The sequence below is a fragment of the Chenopodium album genome, chromosome 16, assembly GCF_948465745.1.
Source record: "Chenopodium album chromosome 16, dcCheAlbu1.1, whole genome shotgun sequence".
Lineage (NCBI taxonomy): Eukaryota > Viridiplantae > Streptophyta > Magnoliopsida > Caryophyllales > Amaranthaceae > Chenopodium > Chenopodium album.
In genome coordinates, this window is record NC_137849.1 from 4,443,762 (window position 1) to 4,466,616 (window position 22,855).

The 22,855-nt window shown below is 32.0% G+C and overlaps 3 protein-coding genes across 3 annotated transcripts; 1 reads left to right on the top strand and 2 right to left on the bottom strand.

Annotated features, from left to right (window-relative positions):
- Window positions 1–1,103: 1,103 nt before the first annotated feature.
- LOC145583769 (uncharacterized) lies at window positions 1,104–2,426 on the bottom strand. Its single transcript, XM_081640746.1, has 3 exons — window positions 2,241–2,426; window positions 1,926–2,099; window positions 1,104–1,703 (listed from the first exon to the last, which is right to left on the bottom strand). The coding sequence occupies exons 1-3, from the start codon at window positions 2,424–2,426 to the stop codon at window positions 1,104–1,106; spliced, it is 960 nt and encodes a 319-aa protein (XP_081496872.1).
- Window positions 2,427–8,917: 6,491 nt separating this feature from the next.
- On the bottom strand, window positions 8,918–11,424 carry LOC145584718 (chalcone synthase 2-like). Its single transcript, XM_081641524.1, has 2 exons — window positions 11,192–11,424; window positions 8,918–10,075 (listed from the first exon to the last, which is right to left on the bottom strand). The coding sequence occupies exons 1-2, from the start codon at window positions 11,367–11,369 to the stop codon at window positions 9,078–9,080; spliced, it is 1,176 nt and encodes a 391-aa protein (XP_081497650.1). The 5' UTR covers window positions 11,370–11,424; the 3' UTR covers window positions 8,918–9,077.
- Window positions 11,425–16,966: 5,542 nt separating this feature from the next.
- Window positions 16,967–21,199, top strand: LOC145584720 (jasmonate-induced oxygenase 4-like). Its single transcript, XM_081641525.1, has 4 exons — window positions 16,967–18,478; window positions 19,142–19,389; window positions 20,182–20,509; window positions 20,799–21,199. Exons 1-4 carry the CDS (start codon window positions 18,203–18,205, stop codon window positions 21,033–21,035), a joined length of 1,089 nt encoding a protein of 362 aa, XP_081497651.1. The 5' UTR covers window positions 16,967–18,202; the 3' UTR covers window positions 21,036–21,199.
- The last annotated feature ends 1,656 nt before the right edge of the window (window positions 21,200–22,855 follow it).

Consider the following 22,855-nt stretch of genomic DNA (forward strand, 5'->3'; position numbering starts at 1 on the left):
AAATTCATGAGAATTTTGAGTGCCTATGGAAACTAGAGGCAACCAAACAAGCCCTAATTATATGGAATGAATTACATTGATGAATTACAGTTACATTATTGAAAAGTTTAGAAAGTAAAATATTACGGAGTAAAATTTATAAGTTATTGTGTTAGTTCAAGTAAATCTTATTATGATAAATAATAAATTTAAAATAACTTACAATGGGATTTAAATGGAATCTTTATTTACTTTTCAAAGATAAAGTTCTACCATTTGAATATTAAACCCTTCAAAGAGAGGTTGAATAAGAAAGTAATTAAGTCCTTCTATTCTTCTAGTATTCTTATGGAATTCGAGGACTTAGAATCGACCTTCTACTCTTGTAGTATTCTTATGGGACTTTAAAGCTAAGAGTTCCAAACTTCTTACTATTTTTAGTCCTAATACAATATAATAAGGCCGGAATCCGGTCAAAAAACTCTCACCGCAACCTAAGTGCGATAAAAGGACCTTTTATGGCACATTTTTTATAAAATTAAAGGATCTTTACAACAAAAAGACCTACTTAAAAGGATCTTTCTCACAAATTTTCCAAAAACTTATATATGATGCAGGTTTGGATAAACACTACGAAATCAAAATGTGTGTAATTATTGAACCCAGAGCTATCTAATTGTTATTTTTTTGTGCTTATTACTCCATGAAAATATATATGATTAATTAAAATGGGAAAATTTGTCAATTAAAATCGGTAAAAGTACCTATTTTGTGGTTTTTTACAACCATCAAAGTTTATTTTTACAAATTACAACCTAAAAAGTCATGAAACAATCAAAATTTAATTTTTGGTCACTTTTATAGGAATATAACGCCATTAATCATTAATCAACTTCTTATAATTATTACCTATTGATGATTATAAATATGTATCATAAATCTGTACAGTCCATTTACATATTGAAAAGTCAAAATAAAACAATGACAAAAAAAGAGGGAAATAACATTTTCACTCTAAAGCTACGTTTTTTTTTGACACAAAATCGAGCTTAGCTTTATTAATTCATCAAGAGTTCAAGATCATTACAAATCACCCCATGAATTTCCGGGGGATACTCCTCCAACTAAACTCGAAAATCACTAAAAGAACTACTCAACTTAGCTAAGCTATGGGCAACACAATCACCCATTCTTTTCACAAACGAAAAAGAAACATAAATGCAAAGTTTTGACATCCCCAGGATATCCTTAACCACACTTCCAAAAGCAGCTGGAAGAGTGACACCCTTCTTAAGATGGTGAAAAAGCTTAATATTATCGGTTTCCAAAATCAGTCTTCGAAAACCAACCTCCAACACAGTCTCGAGGACAAGGCGCATCGCAATAGCTTCACCCAATTCAACCTCATAGCTTCCCTTGAGACTCAAGCACACAGCTACAACCACATCTCCAACATCTCTTAGCACCCCTCCCATACCAAGTTGTTGCTTAATACTGAAATTGGCATCAGCATTTAGTTTGTAAATCCCATCAGGTGGAGCCTTCCAAACCGATCCCAAACTCTGCGGCTGCTGTCCAGGAGCAAAGACCTCCATAGCCTCTTCATATTCACCAACCAGACCAGGAGCTTTATGAAGAATAACATGCTCAGCCTGAATTTTCTTCTCAAATACCCACAAACTACGCTTTAGCCAGACACCCCACGCTAGACACCAGAATGAATCCTACAATTTTGAGCTTTTGATTTTTTCACTCACTCTAGCACACCAACTACGAAAGCAGCCATCTTCAGCATCACTTGAGTCAAGCCTTAACATCGAGTGTCTCCAAATCGGCCTTACTGCAGAACAGAGCAGCAGCATATGTAATGTTGTTTCCTCCGCATCTCCACACATCGGGCATATGCGATCTACATCCATGCCTATCGCAAAAAGCTACATTCTCACAGGGACAACCTCCTTAATACACCTCCAAGCAGAAAATTTGATTTTTGGAGGTACTTTTGCATGCCATATGAGCTTCCAATTGAAAGCAGGGGGAGCCCAAGAAGAAGACACCTTGCCTCTTACTTCCTCATCAATGAGATGATTGTACGTACTTTTTACACTATAGTTGCCATCCTTCGATAGGTGCCAGCACCAAGCATCCGAATCATCGAAAATTGGAATAGGAAGGTTACATATGGCAGTTACTTCGCTCTCAGAAAATATATCTCTAAGAGTACTCTGATTTCAACTTCGATCTTCCCATAGTTCATTTACAACAGTAGGCAGATTATCCCCTTTACCCTTTTCTGAGAGAACACGGAAATTGGGCAAATTAGGCACCCATGGGTCTTCCCAAATGTTTATGCTACTCCCCGCACCAACAGACTTCCTCGCCCCTAATTGAATGACATCCCATACACTCAATATGGAACGCCAGGTATAGCTCATTCTCGAAACCATTTTCGCATCCAAAAAATTGGAGGAGGGGAAATATTTCCTTTAAGCACACAAGCCATCAAGGAGTTTTTATTAGACAACATCCGCCAAGCTTGCTTTGCTAACATTGCTTTGTTAAATAACTGCATATTTCGGAACCCCATACCCCCTTGATTTTTTGCTCCGTACATTTTCTTCTATGCCACCCAACACATCTTCCTCTCTTCCTTTTTTTGCCCCCAAAAGAAATTTCTACACATGTTTTCTACCGCATCAAGGATACTAATGGGGATAGCAAAACATTGCATAGCATATCGCTTGGGGCACCGATTTAATTAGAATTTCCCGGCCAGCTTGTGATAAAAACTTCTCCTTCCACCCTTTGAGTTTTTTCCAGACCCTATGTTAAATACTTTGAAAAACCTGTTTTTTTAGAACCCCCAATATAAGTCAGGAGCCCTAAGTATTGTCATGTCCATCGACAGCTTTAAAGGATAACTTCATTTGAAGCGTATTTTACTTCTCATGATCAATGTTTCGGCTAAAGGACACTTTCGATTTTTCCATATTCAACTTTTGGCCCAACGCTAGCTCATAGGTCGAAAGAATATCCAGGATTTTGTCGATTTCATCTTCATTTGCTCGTACAAACAGCAGACTATAATCAACGAAAAAAAGATGAGAGATAGGTTCAACATGTCTACCTATCTTCACCCCATGAATGAGTTTCTTCCTCTCTGTTTCTTTAAGCAAAGCAGACAAACCTTCCGTACACATTATGAAAAGGAAGGGAAATATAGGATCCCCTTGCCGGAGCCCCCTGTTAGGCTTAAAAACTCGAGAAGGTTGGCCATTCACAAGAACATCAAAAGAAGCTGACGAAACTCACTTCATAATATTATTCACAAAAGATTCCGGGAAACCAAATTTCACCATCATTTTCTCCAGAAACATCCACTCTACTCTGTCGTAGGCTTTGCTCATATCAAGCTTGAGACCCAAATAGCCTTTTTTCCCCGATTTCTTCTTCCGCAAAAAATGAAAACACTCATGGGCTACCAGAATATTATCAGTAATCAACCTTCCAGGAACAAAACCACTCTGAGACTCGCTAAATAATTGAAGGTAATATTTTTTTTAGCCTGTTTGCTAGAACTTTTGAGACAATTTTATACATTACATTACACAGACTAATAGGCTTATAATCAACAGGAGACACACACTCTTTTATTTTCGGGATTAGAACAATATGTGTCTGATTAATTGAGCCTATATCACCTCTATTATTAAGAAAATTTAACAAGCTAGAGATCACATCATCACCAACAATATTCCAGAATTTTTGGTAGAATATAGCTGACATACCATTAGGACCGGGGGCTTTTGTGGATGCATTTGGAAAAGAGCCTCTCCACTCTAAAGCTACTTAAAATACATTTGCATTGAAAAAAATTAATTATTTTAATTATCAATGGTTTATATTTTTGGGTAATTCAATTATAAGTCGGGTTCATTGCATCCCAATTAGATAGCTAATATAGGGTCTACATACCATCACTATTGAAGGACGAAAATCTGTCTAAATGGTAGACCTTAATTATCTATCTAATTGATATGCAATGAACTTGACTTGTAATTGAATTACCCAAAAATATACACCATTGATGATTGAAAAATTGTTTCTAACTTAAACCAATAGCTATTAATGCTATTCTACTCTGTAAGAACATAATCCGATCCCTCCATTTCATAAAGATGTAGTTACAAATAAAATTCAAAGAATATATATATATATATATATATGCAAATGTAAGGGCGTGTTTAGTTCACCTTATTTTTACTTGTTTGATATGATATGTTATGAACTTATTTGGTCTAATTTGATCTGATTGTTTGATTTGAGCAAGATAATCTATAAAGAAAAACTAAAAAAAGTTAGGTCTTGTTAGATTTGTAATAAATGTGTATTTTATTAATATATAATTTCACTTTTTTTTTTAATTTGAGCGACAAAAAGCCACACATAAACCAATAAAGTACTCGATTAACCCCTCTTTGATCTTTTATTTTGACTATTAAAAAATTTACTCCACTTATTTATAAGACTAACTTCATTTTCCATCATGATGACAACTTATTAGTCAAGGCAACCCCCTTTGATCATCGCTATAACTCACCCTAACGGTAGCATAATGGTACGTAGTCCAAAGTTTTAGACATACATATAATCTGATCAAGATTTCAAGAATCAACATAGAGCTGCTTGTAATTATGTAATCATCTAATTAAGAAACGAAACTGAAAAACACCCCAAATACAAAGTATGAGTACTTGGAAAATTAGAGGAAAATCAGTCAACCCATGCTATACTAATTACTAAACTCGATTACCACCTGACATTGACATTTATTTTTGCCGCAATTTATTGGAAAAAGTAGCAAGACTAGCAACTACAAGTATTATCTACTATAGGGACCATATTACTTTTGGATTTTTTTTCTTATGCCACGTGGAAATGGAAATGAAATTTCAAACATTGAATTATCCCCCTTTTTTTTTTTTCCTTTTTACTAACTAGTTTTTGAGCCCAAGCGATGCCCCGAGTTATTATATGGAACTGATCAGTAATATATGTTGTAATTTATAATTCAATTTGGAGTTCAAATCTTGTGGTGAACTAATTTTTTTTTATTATTATAAGTACATGACATGTAATGAAAACAAATGGAAGAGAGAGCCACATGACGTTATGAATAGTTGCATGGGTGACGTGGCGTAATGAGGAGAGTTTACGTGACACGTGGATATTGTTAGAAACGCCTTTTAATATATTAGTTTAGATTTGTTAATTCATATATTGTGTCTTATGATTAATTAATTAATTATTTGATGGGACCCTAGAGGAAAGGATCAGCTTAGTCATGATGAGCAATCAGATACTAACTCTGTTTTTTTAAAATATTTTTTTTTAAATGATAATTTTTTTGTGTTTCACGTGGATATAGTTTTAACTATTTAATATTCTTGATTATGTGTTGGTAGCAGTTATAAAAATATATATATCGAGACTAATCCAATCACATATATAATGAGTATAATAGATGTTTTTTTTTTTTTTTTTTTTTTTTTTTTTTTACTATATATTGGTGAAAAATCTAGTCAAATTTGTAGCTAGTATATAAATCATAGTATCATACTGTTACATTTAAAAGAAATAGAGAGCATTGTAATAATAGTAATACTACAAACAAAATAAAGATACAATTTTGTCAATGTCTTTAATACGGAGTACTTTCTGGTACTAATAAGGATCCTTTTATGACTTTGGATTTATTTTTTGAAAAAAGAAAAGAAACGAAGTCATTAAGGGAAATATAGGAGATGTCAATTACTCAATATTACCTTTTGGCATTAATTATACACTACTAGTGGAGGCCTGGAGGGGGCCTGGAGGAACAAGTTTGTCTTAGAGTCTTAGATCAATTACGTCTCAAAAAGAAATAGAAATTAAATTAAATTAAATTGAAAAAATTGAAAAAAAAATAATAAATAAAAATCATGATAGATCAAGTTTTGGGATGATTTGTAAGAGATGAGTAAAACTTGGATTATTGATACCCTAAATCAATGTTTTTTTGTGTTACCCTTAAAAAAAAAAAAAAAAAAAAAAAAAAAAAAAAAAAAAAAAAAAAAAAAAAAAAAAAAAAATACATACCCTAAATCAATGTTTTTACAAGCAAATACATACTTATCCCATACTTAGGATTAAAAAAAAAAAGGTGAAAATACATAAATTATAAAGCACATGAATGTGCCGTATATATGCTCGTATGCTGACTTCTAAAACAAAAATTGTAAAAAAAAAAATATAAAGATTTAAGGGTGTTGCCTCATCCTTCGCACTCTCACAAAATTAAAGGTAAATAGAATCTAAAATTTTCAACAACTCGAATGCTAAACTCGTATCATATAGGATATACAACGGTTAATTCCTATGTGCAAGATTGCCTTAGGCCATGAATACGATGATATTCAAAGCTACTCTAATCGTTATGGGGTGTCCAGCTTAGTAATTCTAGTTTTATTCTTTGACTGATTATGGGCCTTATCCAATTATTTGTCATCGTTTGGGTTATAAGACCAATCTTGTGCTACTTGATTTGATGTGTTAGCCCATTTTGATCGATATTATTTGGGGATTGGGCTTTATAACCCTCTCTTTCACCCAAAAAAAAAAGACTTGTAAAAGTCAGCAATTAAATAATTAGTATTAACGACTTTATTACTTGACCACGAGTTGCTTTCAATTGGCTTCCTCGTGTTATATCCACCTTTTCTTTATTCTCAAGTCCTTTTCGGAAACTTATTATTCTAAATTATTAGGCGTATAAAGTGAGAGTGGAAGGATTTGAACGGAAACTTCTTGATTTGGTAGATGGCTAGATGCTACTATATATCAATCCTTAATTTAATATTTGTGTATAGTGTTAAAAATACACGAATCGAGAGTGAAGGATAGATCAAATAATTAGAACTTGTCTCTCAATTTCAAGAGATTTTGAGATTGTTTCTCATTACCTATCCTTGTGGTTCTCTAACATTAGAAAAAAGGACTTGATATATAGCCCAATTGCTATTATTGATCTAATTTTGTTCATAAAATAAACTTTAAACAATCGTTGGCCACTAAACAATGAATTTATTGACATGAAAGCAAATTAAGTATCTATAACTAACAATTATCATTGAAATGGATATTTGGTGATCAAGTTCATGTCTCTAAATATCATTAGTGAGTTATTTACATCATCAACTGTATTTAAGATATCAAGCTCATGTCAATTTAATTTTACAAGCGAGTTCATATCAATAGCTTGGTTATACTTGATCATAATAATTCTAATATCGATGGTTAAAATATAGGTAATAAACTAATCATTCTGATCAACGAGTTTCAACAAATTTATAGATTTTACTAAATACAGGTTGCACTAAGAAATTTTACGAATTTATGAAGTAAAAATGTACTTTCATATTTCTGAGAGGTTATTAATTATTTTAGTGCACCACATCAAATTTTCAACATTGGCACATGCTACATCTTGTGTCATCTTTGGGACCAAATTTAAAAGTCGTATCTAGTGAATTACGAAGAAATTATCAGTCGACTTCATTATGTATTAAAGGACAAAAATTAATTGTTTAAGTTAATGAATTTTCCCCTGTAAAAAATTGATGTTTTTGAAAGTTCTAGTGTTCTAGATAGTAAATGGAAGTAAGCAAAGAAGGTTGAATTGAAGTCAACGCTTCAGCTCATCGTTCTTGCTTAAGTGAAGACCATACGATTCTAATTGTTGACCAATGCTACCGTATAATAATTAAGTTTGCGAATCACAAAACTAGTGTGTGGTTCAGGCGATGTCCTAAAATGCTAGTTTGTACTTCTTCAATTTGATAATTATATTCGACTATTTGTATAGTTAGTGTGTGGTTAGGGCGTTGCCTTGGATGTTATTATTTTATTTTTTTTTCTTTTTCTAATCTTGTGAAAAATAAATAAATTCTATAAGTATGTAACCTCTAATTTACTTCATAAATGAAAAGAATATATAATGTTAATTATGTAAAATTTAAAATATTAATCAAAGTTGGTTGAGATGGTAAATATATAATTTTTATGTGTTGGAGGTTACAAGTTCGAATCTAGCTGATGATCTGAAAAACATAATTTATATTGTTAAATAAAGTGACAAGTTTACGTGGCGCATATACCTTGGATAATGACGTGGCATTGTGCATATATTTTAAACAGTGTCACGCGGCACCTTTTAATATATAGTATCGAATTCACTCTTTACTGATTTTTGTTTTCCATATATATACAATGTTAGTTGCTCTCTTCATTTCAGTGAAATTGTCTCATTTGATCAAAAAAGTACTTGAGAACTTTCCTGCATATGAGATAATCACAAAGGAGTATCATGAATGTTTCAATCGTAAATATCTTTACTTAGCAATAAGTTAAAGGAATAAGTTAAAATTATAGCTGATATTTTCAAAATACAGATATATAAAGAGGGCTAACAAGATTTCACGTTACTATCTTATCTATCTTTTCTTATTTATAAATCACATTATTTAGTCAAAGTAATTTGTGAATAATGTTACAAATTAAAACATGTCAACTAATTTAAAATGGATGAAGCATACTAAGATTAAAAAAAAAAGGACAAACTTTTAAATAAATCGGATGTACTTATTGTACATCCGTTATAAAGTTACCCTAAAATGAGCAAAAGTTACCCTAATATGAATAAAAGTTACCCTGACATAATAAAAGTTATGAAATATTTATACTTTATTGATAAAAGTTACCCAAAAAATTATAAAAGTGATCGTAAATTTAATAAAAGTGACCCCCAATATACAGTATCAGATGTATACAAAAGTTACTCCAACAAAAAAAACATTTTAGTCATTATTCTTATTGAAGTACTAGACAACATTACATACATTACATGCTTGACAATGCTTATAATACATCGTCCAAACTACAATCACAAAGATTCGTACTCATATTATTATTCAAAACCAAATCCAAACATAATAAAAACACTTGAAATCACTAAGCAAAGATTGATATCACTGTTGATTGAATTATACTCCGTAGTATACTTAATCGAGCAGGGGAACACTCCTAAGAGCAAGGGCTTCAATGGTGAGTCCGGGACCAAACCCGAACATAACACCCCATTCACACCCTAACCCGGTCGTCGATTTCCCATCTTGGAGCGACTTCTTTCTCATTTCATCCATCATAAACAACACACCAACACTAGACATGTTACCATACTCACTTAGTACATGTCTTGTGACTTTGAGCTTGTCTTTATCGAGTTTGAGCTCGGACTCAATGCTATTAAGGACGGCTGGACCACCATTGTGCGCGATCCAAAAAATCGAGTTCCAATCATTGATCCCAATAGGCTTAAAAATATTGACAAGACTTTCCTCAATGTAGTCCGAGATCAAACAAGGGAGGTCCTTACGTAGGTGGAACGTTTGTCCCATGTTAATGATCTCGGAGTAGGCCGCACCATTAGTGTTAGGTATAGTCCTTTGTGTGCCCGATATGAGTTGGAAACACGGCCTTTCGATACTGTAATCTGGCTCGGCTCCTACAACGATAGCAGCCGCTCCATCACCAAAAAGTGCCTGCCCTACTAAAGAGTCAATTTGGGTTTCAGAAGGACCATGAAAATTAACAGCTGTGATCTCAGCACAGACTATTAATATACGGGCCCCTTTATTATTCTCCGCTATGTCCTTGGCATGGCGGAGGATATGGGGCCCTGCATGACAACCTACAAGGTACATGACGGTCCTATGTACCGAGGGGTCTAGTTCAAGGGCCTTGGCTAGCTCATAGTCAGCCCCGGGCATGGATAGAGCCAACGTGTTGTACACGATAAGGTGGGTGATCTTGGACTTAGGTTGCCCCCATTCTTTGATGGCCTTAAGCGCGGCCTCCTTACCGAGTTTCGGAAGGTAGTCGACGGTCATTTCACGGCGAGCATCCTGTGATACTTCTCCATAAGTTAACATGCTTGGATTCTCCTTCAAAATCTCCTCGGTCAAGAAAAAGTGACGTTTTCTTATCATGGACTTTTCACCTGAATAAAATTCACGTACATTTTCATGCATGTTAATTACAATTTTAGGACCAAATAAATATCGTTACGCTACTTAATTAGCCTTATATACTAGGGATTGATAAAGAATATTCAATTACCAGATGAATCTAAGTAGTTTGCGATGACTAATCTGTGTGACTCTCAGTCTATATTATTTCAAGTCATATTATGATACATTAATGCATGCATGTTATATTGAAAAGTATCTAATTTGACCAATACAACATGCTTAAATTGTAACCATACTATTCAAAATGATTCTTGGTGTGCTTCAAAAAATACAAATGACATCAAATTATCACCATGTGACTTAACAAGTCACCTCTCATTAATATATAACAAATCAAAGAGATTCATAATAAATTAACATTTATGATGTTCCAAGTATGCTATCTTCAGAGCTACAAAAAAACATTACAAAGATTACGTATATATCATGAATTATTATTAATTAGTTTATGGATTTATGCCAATAAATACTTGGTTGATTAATGTTATATTATTATTTAATTTTTTAAAATATTATTTAATTTTTTAAAATACTAAAAATTTTCACTTCAAACTCCTTTTATGCAACTTATGCATATCTTTATTTTTATTATTATCATGAAAAGAATGAACATTAGAAATCAGATTTCAGTCATGTTAGTCAACCAGTTTCTATGTAGTTTTTGAAAGTTATAACAAATTTTCAAAGGAAAGAGTAGTAGTAGAAACTCTCCTAAAAGAAAGAAAACAAGAAAGTATTTTTTCTTCTTTATATTCACTTTTCTTTTTTTTAAAAAAAAACAAAAAAAAAAAAAAAATTATGGCAAGGAGAACAATCATATTGAGCAGACATCTCTCACAACGTATGTATTAGTTAGTTGTACATATATATGTACAATGGTCAATGAATGATAGTTATGGAAATTATAAATTAAGGGCAATCTCAGCTCATAAACAAGAAACTTAAGGAGAGTTTTCCAATATATATCTTCATCGATCAAGCTTATATTATTTGGTGAGAACTACTCATATATATACGTAGTAATCCTGTGTACCACTGCACAAGAATTACTCATACACAAAAAGAAATCAGAGTAAAAAACTTACAAATGCGCTTGAATTTATCTTTGATTTGAACCATATTTTCACTATTGGTAACCCTAAAATAGTAATCCGGATACTCGGATTGAAGTACAAAATTGGGTGGGTTAGCCCTCCCAATTGCTAGGATGCAAGCCGCACCCTCAGCTCTTTGACCATTCCTAATTTCATTAACCTTCTCCATTTTCCTAACGAAAAATATGATCTAAGTTTTTTCTCTTTCCTTTTCTCACTTGTTGGGCTAGTAGCTAGTAGTGTTAAGTTAGATATGATGGTATCCAAAATCCTTCGCAATTTATAGGCAGTGTAACGCACCAACGTGGCACTATTTTAGGTGCTCGCATTTCTTGAGTAAAGCAATAAGAGTAAAATATGATGAAAAGATTTAAATTCTTTGTACCATAAGCACAAAAGTTTTGACCAATCAAAAAGCATATATGCTATGCATAATAATCGGTTATTATCTCCAACTCACAGAATTAGACCCCTTCGTTTTGTTTTGTCATAAGATGAGCATATTAATACATGTTAATGCACGGAATATATGTATTACTCTGTATTAATACAATTAATTTCTTTGTCATATTATTTTAATTAATTGCCTTATTAGGTTATTGGCTCTGATAATATATTATAAAAGATAGTTAAATGTGAAATGTAAAATGTAAAATGAGGTAAAGGACTGGGAGTATTGTTGCTTATTAAAGCTCAACATGCATTTGTAAACGAACTTTAATAACATATATCCTACGTTGTTTATTAATTAGTTGATGACACGTTTAGAATTTCCCTCCTATTCACAAATACACTACATTTTGCTAACTTTAATTTTGTGTTTTATTAAGTTATTAGTAAGATACATCATAGAAGTATGGGATCTTGTTAGGTTAAATTATTTAAACGTATATTTTCAAACTATAAACATTTTATAATTGTTAGTTAGCTTATTGATAAGTAAAGATATTAACTACTGAATTTTCACATCAAAGGTGATAAAAGAAACATATCAATTTACTTTAAAACAACAGATTAAAGTAAATATTAATAAGTTGGTTATAATAATTTGTTATTCAATGTGTATTAATTTAAAGTATTAATTATCCTATTGCAAAACAAAATTGAGATATGATTAGTCTCCCATTATCACTTCCTAGTTCCTACGTTATTTAATGGGTGCAACATATCTCATATACACGTTTTCTAATTAAGAAGGTGATTAGAAGAGGTAAACGGCCAAATTAGCTATTTATAAATATTACTAAAGGAACAATCGCTGACATCACCTTTTTTTTTCAAATTGTACACGTGTCAACTTCACCTTTATTTTTTTTTCGGATTAACTTTTTTTTTTCCTTTCATATTTTTTTTTAAAAAAAAACTATTGATTGCAAAGTATTTTAATGCAGTACAATAAACTTTTTAATTTTCAATTTTCATTACTTTTTCTTTTAAGAACCTTTTAAAAATCTTAAGAAAAACAAATATCAACCTTTTATATATGTGATTATCCCATCTAATTACAAAGTTCGCTAATTTTTATTGTTGACGTGAATTTTCTTTTGTTTATAGTATTTTAATTTTTGTAGTTTGGTTTATGTTAATAATACCGTATGTAATACAAAGATTTTACATATTTCAACTGATATGTGTTTGAAATTTACACAATTATAAATTCTTTTGTTATATCCGTGCATCGCACGGGAATTAATCTAATTGTAATATAATTTGAAATCCAATAAGATAGACATGTTATGTTATCTAATCTCTTTCTCAAAAAAGGTACCATATGGATCCTATTAGAAATGCCACATTATAAATTTTCAAAAAAAGTAAATCAATAAAAGCTATAACCTTTGCACAATTGCACAATATAATCAAAGATATTTGATGTTAAATAAGGATGACTTTTGAGTGACCACAATAAAATTGTGGTCATTGTATTAAATCAAATCCGTTTATTTTTATTAACTAATGTAAACCGTTGACATATTTTACTTTTTATTTTATTTGTTAAAATAATAAAATAAAAAAACCTACCACGTTCTTTTTCAGTTTCTTCTTTGTTTAAGCAGTATTTTTTTTCCCCTTAACTTCTCTTCAATCTTTCTTCATTGTTTTGAAGTGGATACAAATAATTTAATCTTCATTGTACTTTTACAAACCAGTTTTCTATTTAAATTACTTGCAGTTAAAGTATTTTTAAAGACCAAACTATATTGTATGTCTGTATCTTTTCAATATTGCCGCATCAAGCCATCAAGTACCTGTAAATCTGTAATCAAGCAAAAAATTAAAGCAATCTTGAATTCAAGCAACTCTATTTGAATGGTTGGACTTGAAGCCAATTGTTATAATCAGATTGAAGAGAAGTAATGAAAGAAGATACTGAAAAGAAACCGATAAGTATGTGAATTTTTTTTTTTTTTTGATTTTTTTGTTGTCAAATTTTTTAAAATATAAAATAAAAATAAATCATATCAAAGGTACACATTAGTCAATAAAAATGAATGCTCGTGATTTAATTTAATACAATGACCACAATTTTATTGTGATCATTTGAAAACTGTCCGTTAAATAAATGCCTCAAAGATTGTAAAAAAAGCAAATGATGTAATTATTTAGTAATAGAAGATGTTAGATATATATGGTAAGACATAATGGTAAAAAGTAATGAACGCTCCGAGGGCGTTGGATAAGACAGCTAAAAATAGAATGATTAAATTAAAAAGAATATTAATTACATCGATCGACGCGAGATTTTATCATACATTTAATTTTCAAATTAATACTACTACCTCCGGTTCTTATTACTCGCAACAAAAAAGGTATTATTTGTGAGACATTAAGTATTCCTTTGTTGCGAGTAATAAGAACCGGAGGTAGTATTTTAAGTAATATGTTAAATACTTTTAAAACGTCCCGAAGATATTTATTAGCAAGATCCTAATGAAAAAGCAATTGGAACAACGGAAAAACAAAGGTTACATTAAAGCATTGGAATAATTATGGGAATTGAAGACCGCTACTAATTAATGAAATAATATGGTCACAGTTAAATTTACTGGCACTTTCTTCATCTTTTGACGGAGGAAATCGATGGCAATTAATTTTTTTTTTTTTTTTTATTGAGGAGATTAACGCATGCGCTCTCAAAGATAGAATTTCTTAAGGGGAGATAAGATTAGGAGTCAACAAAACAACAATTAGAGAAGTAAAAGATCTTTTGCTTCGAATTATTATATTCGAGTGTAAATCTTTGGTACGACGTCTGTGTTCATCAAGTAAAATTGGCTTATTTCGAAAACAAATCGATATGTTTGATTTTGGAACAAGTGATACACTCCTTTCTCTCCTTGCTACCCTTGCATGTTTTCTTATGTCATAATATAAAATGATTAATTACACTAACTTTGCTTTTATATATTTGTATATAATGTAACTGATAAATTATAAAAATATATTCCTGAGCCTTAATCATCACTTTAAACTTTTGGTTGAGATGGTCCTCTTACATAGTATCAAAGCCTTATGTCACTCCAAATCACCATTATCTCTGTATTTATGCTTATATAGCCACATACATCAAATGATATTTACCCCGTCCAGTCGTGGAACAAGATCCCATGTATGTTGCTAGGTGAGTGCATTAAATTCATCATGCATTGCCGCATTCCAATTCAAGTCATGTAAGGCTAGCTTGGGACTTTTGGGTAAAGGGGAGATATCTTGTACCGAAAGATTGAATGGAACTTTGGGCTTAAATATCCCGTGCTTAGCACGGGCTTGCATTTGGGGAGACAACGGAATTGGGCTGGGAGCAGAAGAAGGAGGCGGGCTAGGAGGAGAGCTAGGACTTGGGCTCACTGAATGGGTAGACCGCAGGTGGGCCGTGGCTGATTGAACAGGCCCACGGTCCGCCTGTGATCTATTCTGCCCATTAGTTGCTTCGGTGCTAGGGGCTGGGCTCACTTAATCAATAAAAAAAGACTTTAAGTTGATGGTTGAGGTCTAGGAATATGTTTTATACTCTATCACGCCCCCTCACACGAGAGTCCGTTTGGGCTAGAAGTGTGGATGTAGCATGGGTCATCCTCATACCCAGCGCTTAATATTCCACTTCAAAGGGGGGGGGGGGGTGGATGAGATTCGAATCCGTGACTTTGGTGTCACGATGACTCCGATACTATGTTAGAGGACCAACTCAACCAAAAGTTTAAGCTGATAGTTGAGGTCTAGGAATATGTTTTATACTCTATCAGTAACAATGATAACGGTCTATGTTTGATTCACTTTATCTTTACTTCTTTTACATACTTTTTTTTTTATCAATTGCGAACTATCTAGTTAGTGTTAGTGGACTAACTCAACCAAAAGCTTAAGCTGTTGGTTGGCCCACTAATATGCTTTATATTCTATCTCGCATTTGTGCTCTCTCACACAAGACGCTTAATATTCCACTTGAAAGTGGGGGATAGATGGAATTTGAACTCGTGACCTTTGTGTTATGCTGGCTCTTGATACCCTGTTAGAGAATCATCTCAACCAAAAGTTTAAACTGATAGTTAAGGCCCAGAAATATGTGTTATAATCTATCAGTTACAACCATAGCTTCTAACTACTGTACTTTATTGTCTTTCAATACATGATTTTTTTTTTTGAAAGAAGTCTCAAAGGACATTAAATTTCATTAAATAAAGTCATACGGCATCTATAATTGACAATTAACAATAACGAAAACGAATTTAACAAAATCAAACAAGAATTAATCGGGGAAGGGCTAAGAATCCAAATACATGAATATAACAATTTGGCACATTCTCGATTCGTTGTCTCATACAACTTTTTAAGTAAATTTGTCGTCACTTTGCAATTTTGGGAGAAAGTACATAGTAAAAGTCTAAATTCATAAAATTCAGTTGGAATTGTCAAGATTTGGATATACTTCATTCAACGTTTTTAGTTCAAAGAGATGTGACCACTAAAATTATAGAAACAGACCACTAAAATTAGAGACCACTAAAATTATAGAAACAGACCACGTTGATTTGTACATCTTGTTCCATACTTTGTCTTTTCAATGCTTTGAATTCGTAACTTAAAAGGACTTCAACTTTTGAAGTCTCACACATAAGACAATGAATCTTCTTTTGGTATCACGCATGATACGGTTTTCTCCGCCTCGTAATATAATTCTTGTTTCTTTATTTTAAACGATTAAAATATTGCTCATGTTTCTATTTTTAAATAGTATGTAAAGACTATTATACCCTCACTTTTTTAACTTTATTCATTTTACTTCCTAATTTACCATTGAATTTTGCACATACCTTATACTTTTTTCCACTTTCTCTCTCTAACTTTTGTCTATGATTGTATTTTTCACTTTTATTAATGTACTTTATCCATCCTCTTATTTTTTAAAAACCGTGAAAAAACACAAACAAGAACTATATTATGGGACGGAGGGAGTACAAATTATATATCCTATCATTCCTATATAGGGCACTAGCCATTAGGGTTTTTTTTACCCTCAAATTCTTATATATGGCTGGTCACACCGTGTGGTCAGCCATCATAAGATTACTTCGTTAGTGTTATGGTTATGATGGTCTTCAGGATTAAGAAATTCTATGTGGAAGACAAACTTTTTTCCAATTCTATCAAGTGGTACCTTGGTTTTGCAAAATAAAGCATAATGACCTATTTTTTTCATATGGCTAACCTTTATGATAAAAATGGTTAACCTTTGATTATTTTTTATTAAAAAATTATTTTATAAACAATAAAAAAAAATTAAAAATTAAAAAAAAAACACCCCAACCAACCCAGCCACCACCAACTCGCCGGAACCCTAACCCCACAACCCAGACACGCCGGCCCAGACCTCTCCCCCTTGTGTCGGTCAGCCGACCAATCAACCCAACCCCAACCACTCCTTTTCCCTTCCCTAATTCAACCAACCTCCACTTCCCCCTAACCGGAATGAAACCCCTCCCCTTCCTCCACCGCGAGCCGGCGACCCCAAACCTAAAACCCCCGTCCCAAACGCGAAACCCCATAGCCCAAACCACTCCCAGGGTTTCGGGTTTGGGTAGGGGCTTTAGGAATTTGTTCGCGGTTCCAGTGGGGGAGGTTGGTGGGAGTTTGTTCGCGGTTCGGTGAGGGAGATTTGGTGGGAGTTCATTCGCGATTTCGGTGAGGGAGGTTGTGTGGTTGGCCGGGAAAGGGAATGGCTGAGGTGGCTGGTGTGGACAGTCTGGGATGCGGCTGTGGGAGATCTGGGCAGCGGCGGCTGGTTGGGGTTAGGGTTCCGCCGTGGTGGTGGTGGCAATGGAGATTGGCAGATGGTTTCTTTTTTTTTTTCTTTCTTTTTTTTTTTAAAAAAAAATTTACTTGATTTTTTAAAATTAATTATGGCTAACCAAAAACTTAAAAGTTATCCATAAACCTAAAAAATGACACTTTGGTTAATTTTTCAAAACTTAGGTGCCACTAGAGAGAGTTGGAAAAAGTTTGCATTTCATGTAGAAAAATTGAAATCTGAAGACCACCATGTAGAATTTCTCCAAAAAATCTAGCCTCTTATCTCAATTACAAATGAAAATTACATGTTGAGATACATGTAAGTATGCGAGTTAGACAATTCGATAATTCTTCTTCTTCTTCTTTTCCTTTCTTTTTTTTTTTTTTTTTTTGACTGTAGGAAAGCTACTAGTATTTTAAATCTACGTGCTCCCACAAAAATATAACGAAAATATTACCAATATACAAGTCAGCCTTAGAAAATCAACGGTAAAGCTCACTAAAATTGATCACTATCTTAAATTAAAACCACAAATTCAACTTTTGTGAAAATAAGCTCACTTTTCCTTTTCAATACTCTGTATAATCCAATTATTTACTTTGAAGTCTAACATTCTAGATTTATAGGAAATCAATAAGAAATCCACTGTTAACTATTAATACCAATAATAATAATAATTCAATTCACAACCAAATTAACTAAATCCTAAAATTATGAGCATGTCTTCATACAAAGTTACCAAGAATGTACAAGTAACACCAGAACAACCTTCCATGCCTGTTGTAGATATCTTAAAAACCGCCGGCGAAGATGTACCGGAAATGTTTACTAGGGTATCCAGCAACGGAAGCCTCGCAGCCGATCCCCCGGCTCTTCCTTGGATGGACTGCCCTGTCATTGACATGTCTCTCCTGTTGTCGTCCGAGGTGGAGGCTGCGGAGGAGCTCAGAAAACTTCATTCTGCTCTTGTTTCCTGGGGCTCCTTTCAGGTTCTTATTACATTTTTTTTTTTTTAATTAAACTTTACTTATTATTTTTTTTTATTTTTATTAATAGCGGCGTGGATAGATTATACACTGGGTAAAACTTTTACTCCATTTTAAAGGTTAGTCATTGAATTAATTGTAACGTTTAGTTATAAATATAAAAGTATCGATCAACGAATGTACTATTAGAGTTTTAGGTCCTAAACTAAAGTGCCAATTTTTTGTAAAAGTCATTTTTCGTAAAACAATTACCCTCAGGGGCAGACCTGTTAAGGGTACTGGGTAGCACCGCCCCCATCCCCCCCACCCCAAAAAATATATATATATATATATATATATATATATATATTTTTTTTCTTTAATTTAGGTATAAATTTATAGGTTAAATCCAATTTTAATATAATAAATAACATTAATTTAGCTTTATCATAGTGGTAATACATTTAGTTTATGCAAAATGTCTTAGGTTCAAACCTTCACACAAGCATTTTTTGATTTTTCTATTTAGTGCCCCTCTACACTAAATATTCTATATCCGCCACCGATTACCCCGTTACATAAAATGTTCTTTTTACAAGTTTTTCAAAACTTTATTTAATTAGTATAAACTCAACCAAAATTTTGTTATTCATGATTATCTTAAACTTTATATTCATAATATTGCAGCTCATAAATCATGGAATAATGAAATCATTGCTGGATAAAATACGTGAAAATAGCAAAGAATTCTTTGTACTTCCTGCAGAGGAGAGGATGAAGTATTTAAGGGCACCCAATGACCCTGAAGGCTATGGAAACGACACCGTTTTGTCTCAAAATGTACCTCATAATTGGAATGATCGTTTGTATCTTAATGTCTATCCTGAAGATCTACGAAGACTAGTTTTTTGGCCTCAAAATCCTTCTGATTTTAGGTTAGAAACCCTTTTTTTTCTCCTTAATTTCTATATTATAGTTCATTATATTATATTGGTTTTGACGTTTGATTTAGCTTAGGTTTAGGTTGCACGGTAAGAATTATGTTGATTTTAGGAAAGTTGCTTTTTTTTTTTTTTTTTTTTCTTTTTCTAATTCAATCGATCAAAAGCCTTAATCCCATAAGTGGGGTCAGTTACATAAACCAAAGTAATTATTCAATTTAGTCATTTACAAAATCTTCATTCCTCATCCCTTACGATCAAAATATCAAATACCTCATTCTCATACAGGCGTGAGTACCTTGCATCATACATCTATTTCTCGGAAATAACATACTATACAAATGTAAAGAACGTACAACTGTAATGAAAAGAATATACTATTAAAATGTAAAGAACATATACCTAAAGTAAAAGAAACATATTGCACCAAAAAAGAGTGATATAATGTTCATTGCTTATTGTGTATTGTTTTTTGAATTTTGTCTTAAAATTATGGTGGATATGTATAAATAATGTTCATTACATAATATTTTCAAGTTCTTTATTAATATTACAGATGTTCTTTAAATATGTAAAAAATAAAAAAAAAATAAAAAAAACCATAAAATTGGATGTTCTTTACAAAAACAGCTACATGTTCTTTGTAAAATAGCTAGATGTTCTTCCCGCGTTTTTGATTGTAGCAAGCAAGGTACAGGTTGCTGTACCTTAAAATTTTCACATTCTCATGCAAGTTCATATGCTTCACATCCTTCCTAGCTAGCTAATTAATACTATGAATTTCAGGGGAACTTTGCATGAATTCACCATGAAAGTTAAAGAAGTGAATGAAACAATAGTTCAAGCAATAGCACGATGCTTAGGTTTAGAAGATAATAGCTTCCTTGAGGAATATGGTGAAAGCGTGAGAATACAAGCAAGAATAAACTATTACCCTCAGTGTCCATTTCCTGAGCTAGTTTGCGCCTCGAGAACACATTCGGATGCATCCGCCATGACAATCCTCTTGCAAGATAAACAAGTTGAAGGCCTTCAAGTTCTCAAAGATGATAACTGGTTTAAAGTCCCCATTATCCCTAATGCTCTCTTTGTTAACGTTGGTGATCAAATGGAGGTACGTTTTTGTTTAAAGATGCTAATTGATTTAAACTTTATTAAAATGTAAACTACTAGTCAATAAAATTAAACTTGTAACTAGCTAGTCATTGTGAAATTTTAAAATCATATATTCTATTTCTATGATCTTGTATTAATTTTAATATAATGTATAGACGTATAATAATTAATCATGAACTAACGGGTAAGACTAAAGTAATGTACAATTTTATTGTTAACTAAATAGTACAACTAACGTACTAGTAAGTCTTTCATTTTTTTAATAAATAAATTTTGTAATTTTGTAGATAATGAGTAATGGGATATTCAAAAGTGCAGTCCACAGAGTGGTTGCAAACTCAGAGAAAGAAAGGCTATCTATTGCAATGTTCTGTTCTCCATGTTCAGAGATGGAAATTGGACCGTTAAAGAAATTGGTGAATGAAAATCAACCTCCTTTGTACAAGACTATTAAAGGATATGGGAAGATTTTCTTTCAGTATCACCCCAAAGGTGAAAGACCAATTACATCCCTCAAGATTTAAGTACATTTCAGCATCCTAATAATCTCTCTCGGTTCTTTCGAATACTAGTTAGGGGTACGTACGTGTGTTGCATCTATATATTTGAAATTTTCGTGTAATGTTGTTTAATATTTCGTACATCTTATAGCATAATGATATATATTGTATTGTTTTTGAGTAAGCAATTACCATGTTCTTGATCGGGAGAGTTTACAAAATTGCTAATAAACTGAGATCTACCTAGGCGCAAATTTTTTTAAATTGAAAAAATTCATCAGAACATTACATTATTAAACCACGAAACACGTCTAACCAAACTCAAAACGATTGCATGTAAATAACTATTCTGTATTACATTAAGTTTAAAATTATCTCACTCAATGACTCATTCAACGCATGTGAAATAGGCTTGAATATCAACAATTAACAAACTAGTTGAATATCATGTTGTGCACATGGTGTTAACCCAAATTAGTATTAATGAGAGACATTAACCGTCTTATAAGGTTGAGGAGCTACTCTGATCTTCTCATAACTAGACTAATCAGTTTTTGGTGGAACATCGTTAGGCCTTGTCAAATATCCAAATCCCCCCCCCCCCACCCCCTCCTTAGATTTCCCTGACCTATAATGAATGTCTCTCCAAATTAAGCTTGAAGAATACAAATATACAATGAATGCCTCATTTTGTCATGCATTTTGATCGGATATGGTCTTGACAAAAATTAGTCATAATTGTCCTATATTTTCTCCTCCATAATACTATATGAGTACCCTTCTAGCTCTTCCATTAACTAATAGAGCTAAAAGATTGCCTTGGTTAGCCAAACTCTAAATGTAGAATGATCAAAGTTAAACAATATTAAGTTTTATTCTTTTTTATTATTACTAAATTTAGATGACCTCATCTCAAAACAGCATATTTTAATATCCGACTACAATTTGATGGGTTGTGGATTTTTTTATTTTTACTAGATTAGTACTCGTGCGATGCACGATTTAATTAGAAAAAAAAAAATCAATAAGAGAGTGTTTTTGAAAAGAGAAAAATCATTAATATGTTTTTGATTAATTGATGTTCACACTTTTATTTATTTTTAAGAATTATTTTTTCCAATTTTGAATTTCGAAAGACAAAAATAGAAAAAAAAAAATTGATGATGTCATAAGCAAATTGGAGGGAAATTTTTTAATGATAAAATGACATGTGTACACAGGTGATGTAAGCGGTTTTTTCTTTAATTATAATTATAGATTTTTTATTTTTTTGAAACATTTTCTTACTATTGTTAATATAGAGGATTATTTTATTTTGTTTTTTAAAATTTTTGGTAATCAAGTATCATCTAAATTTAGAATAATCAATTTTTTTTGGTGATCAAGTAGTACCATTAAAATTTAAGGAACTTTCTTTCTTTCTTTTTATTTTTATTTTTATTTTTTGTTTGTGATCAAGTACCATCTAAATTTAGGGATTTTTTATTTTTTTTAATTATATATATATATATATATATAATCTACTTTTTACCTTTTTTTATAATTTAAAAAAGTTTGCACAAAAAAAATTTGTAAAAGTTATTTATTAAAACATTTCTACCCCTTAGACAGGCAGGCAATTCTACAAAAGAACTTATTTACTAGCTATCTTATCAACTTCAACGCCTTATTAATTAGTTTCATCTACTATCTTTTCAATTTCATTCAGCTTATCGGTTTCATCTCCATTTCATTGCTAGTATTCTGTTTTTGGTTTTATGAGTTTATAGTCATTTTATATGATAAATGTGGATTATCTTAAAATTAGTAATTTACGTACCATATACGGAGTACTAATTAATATT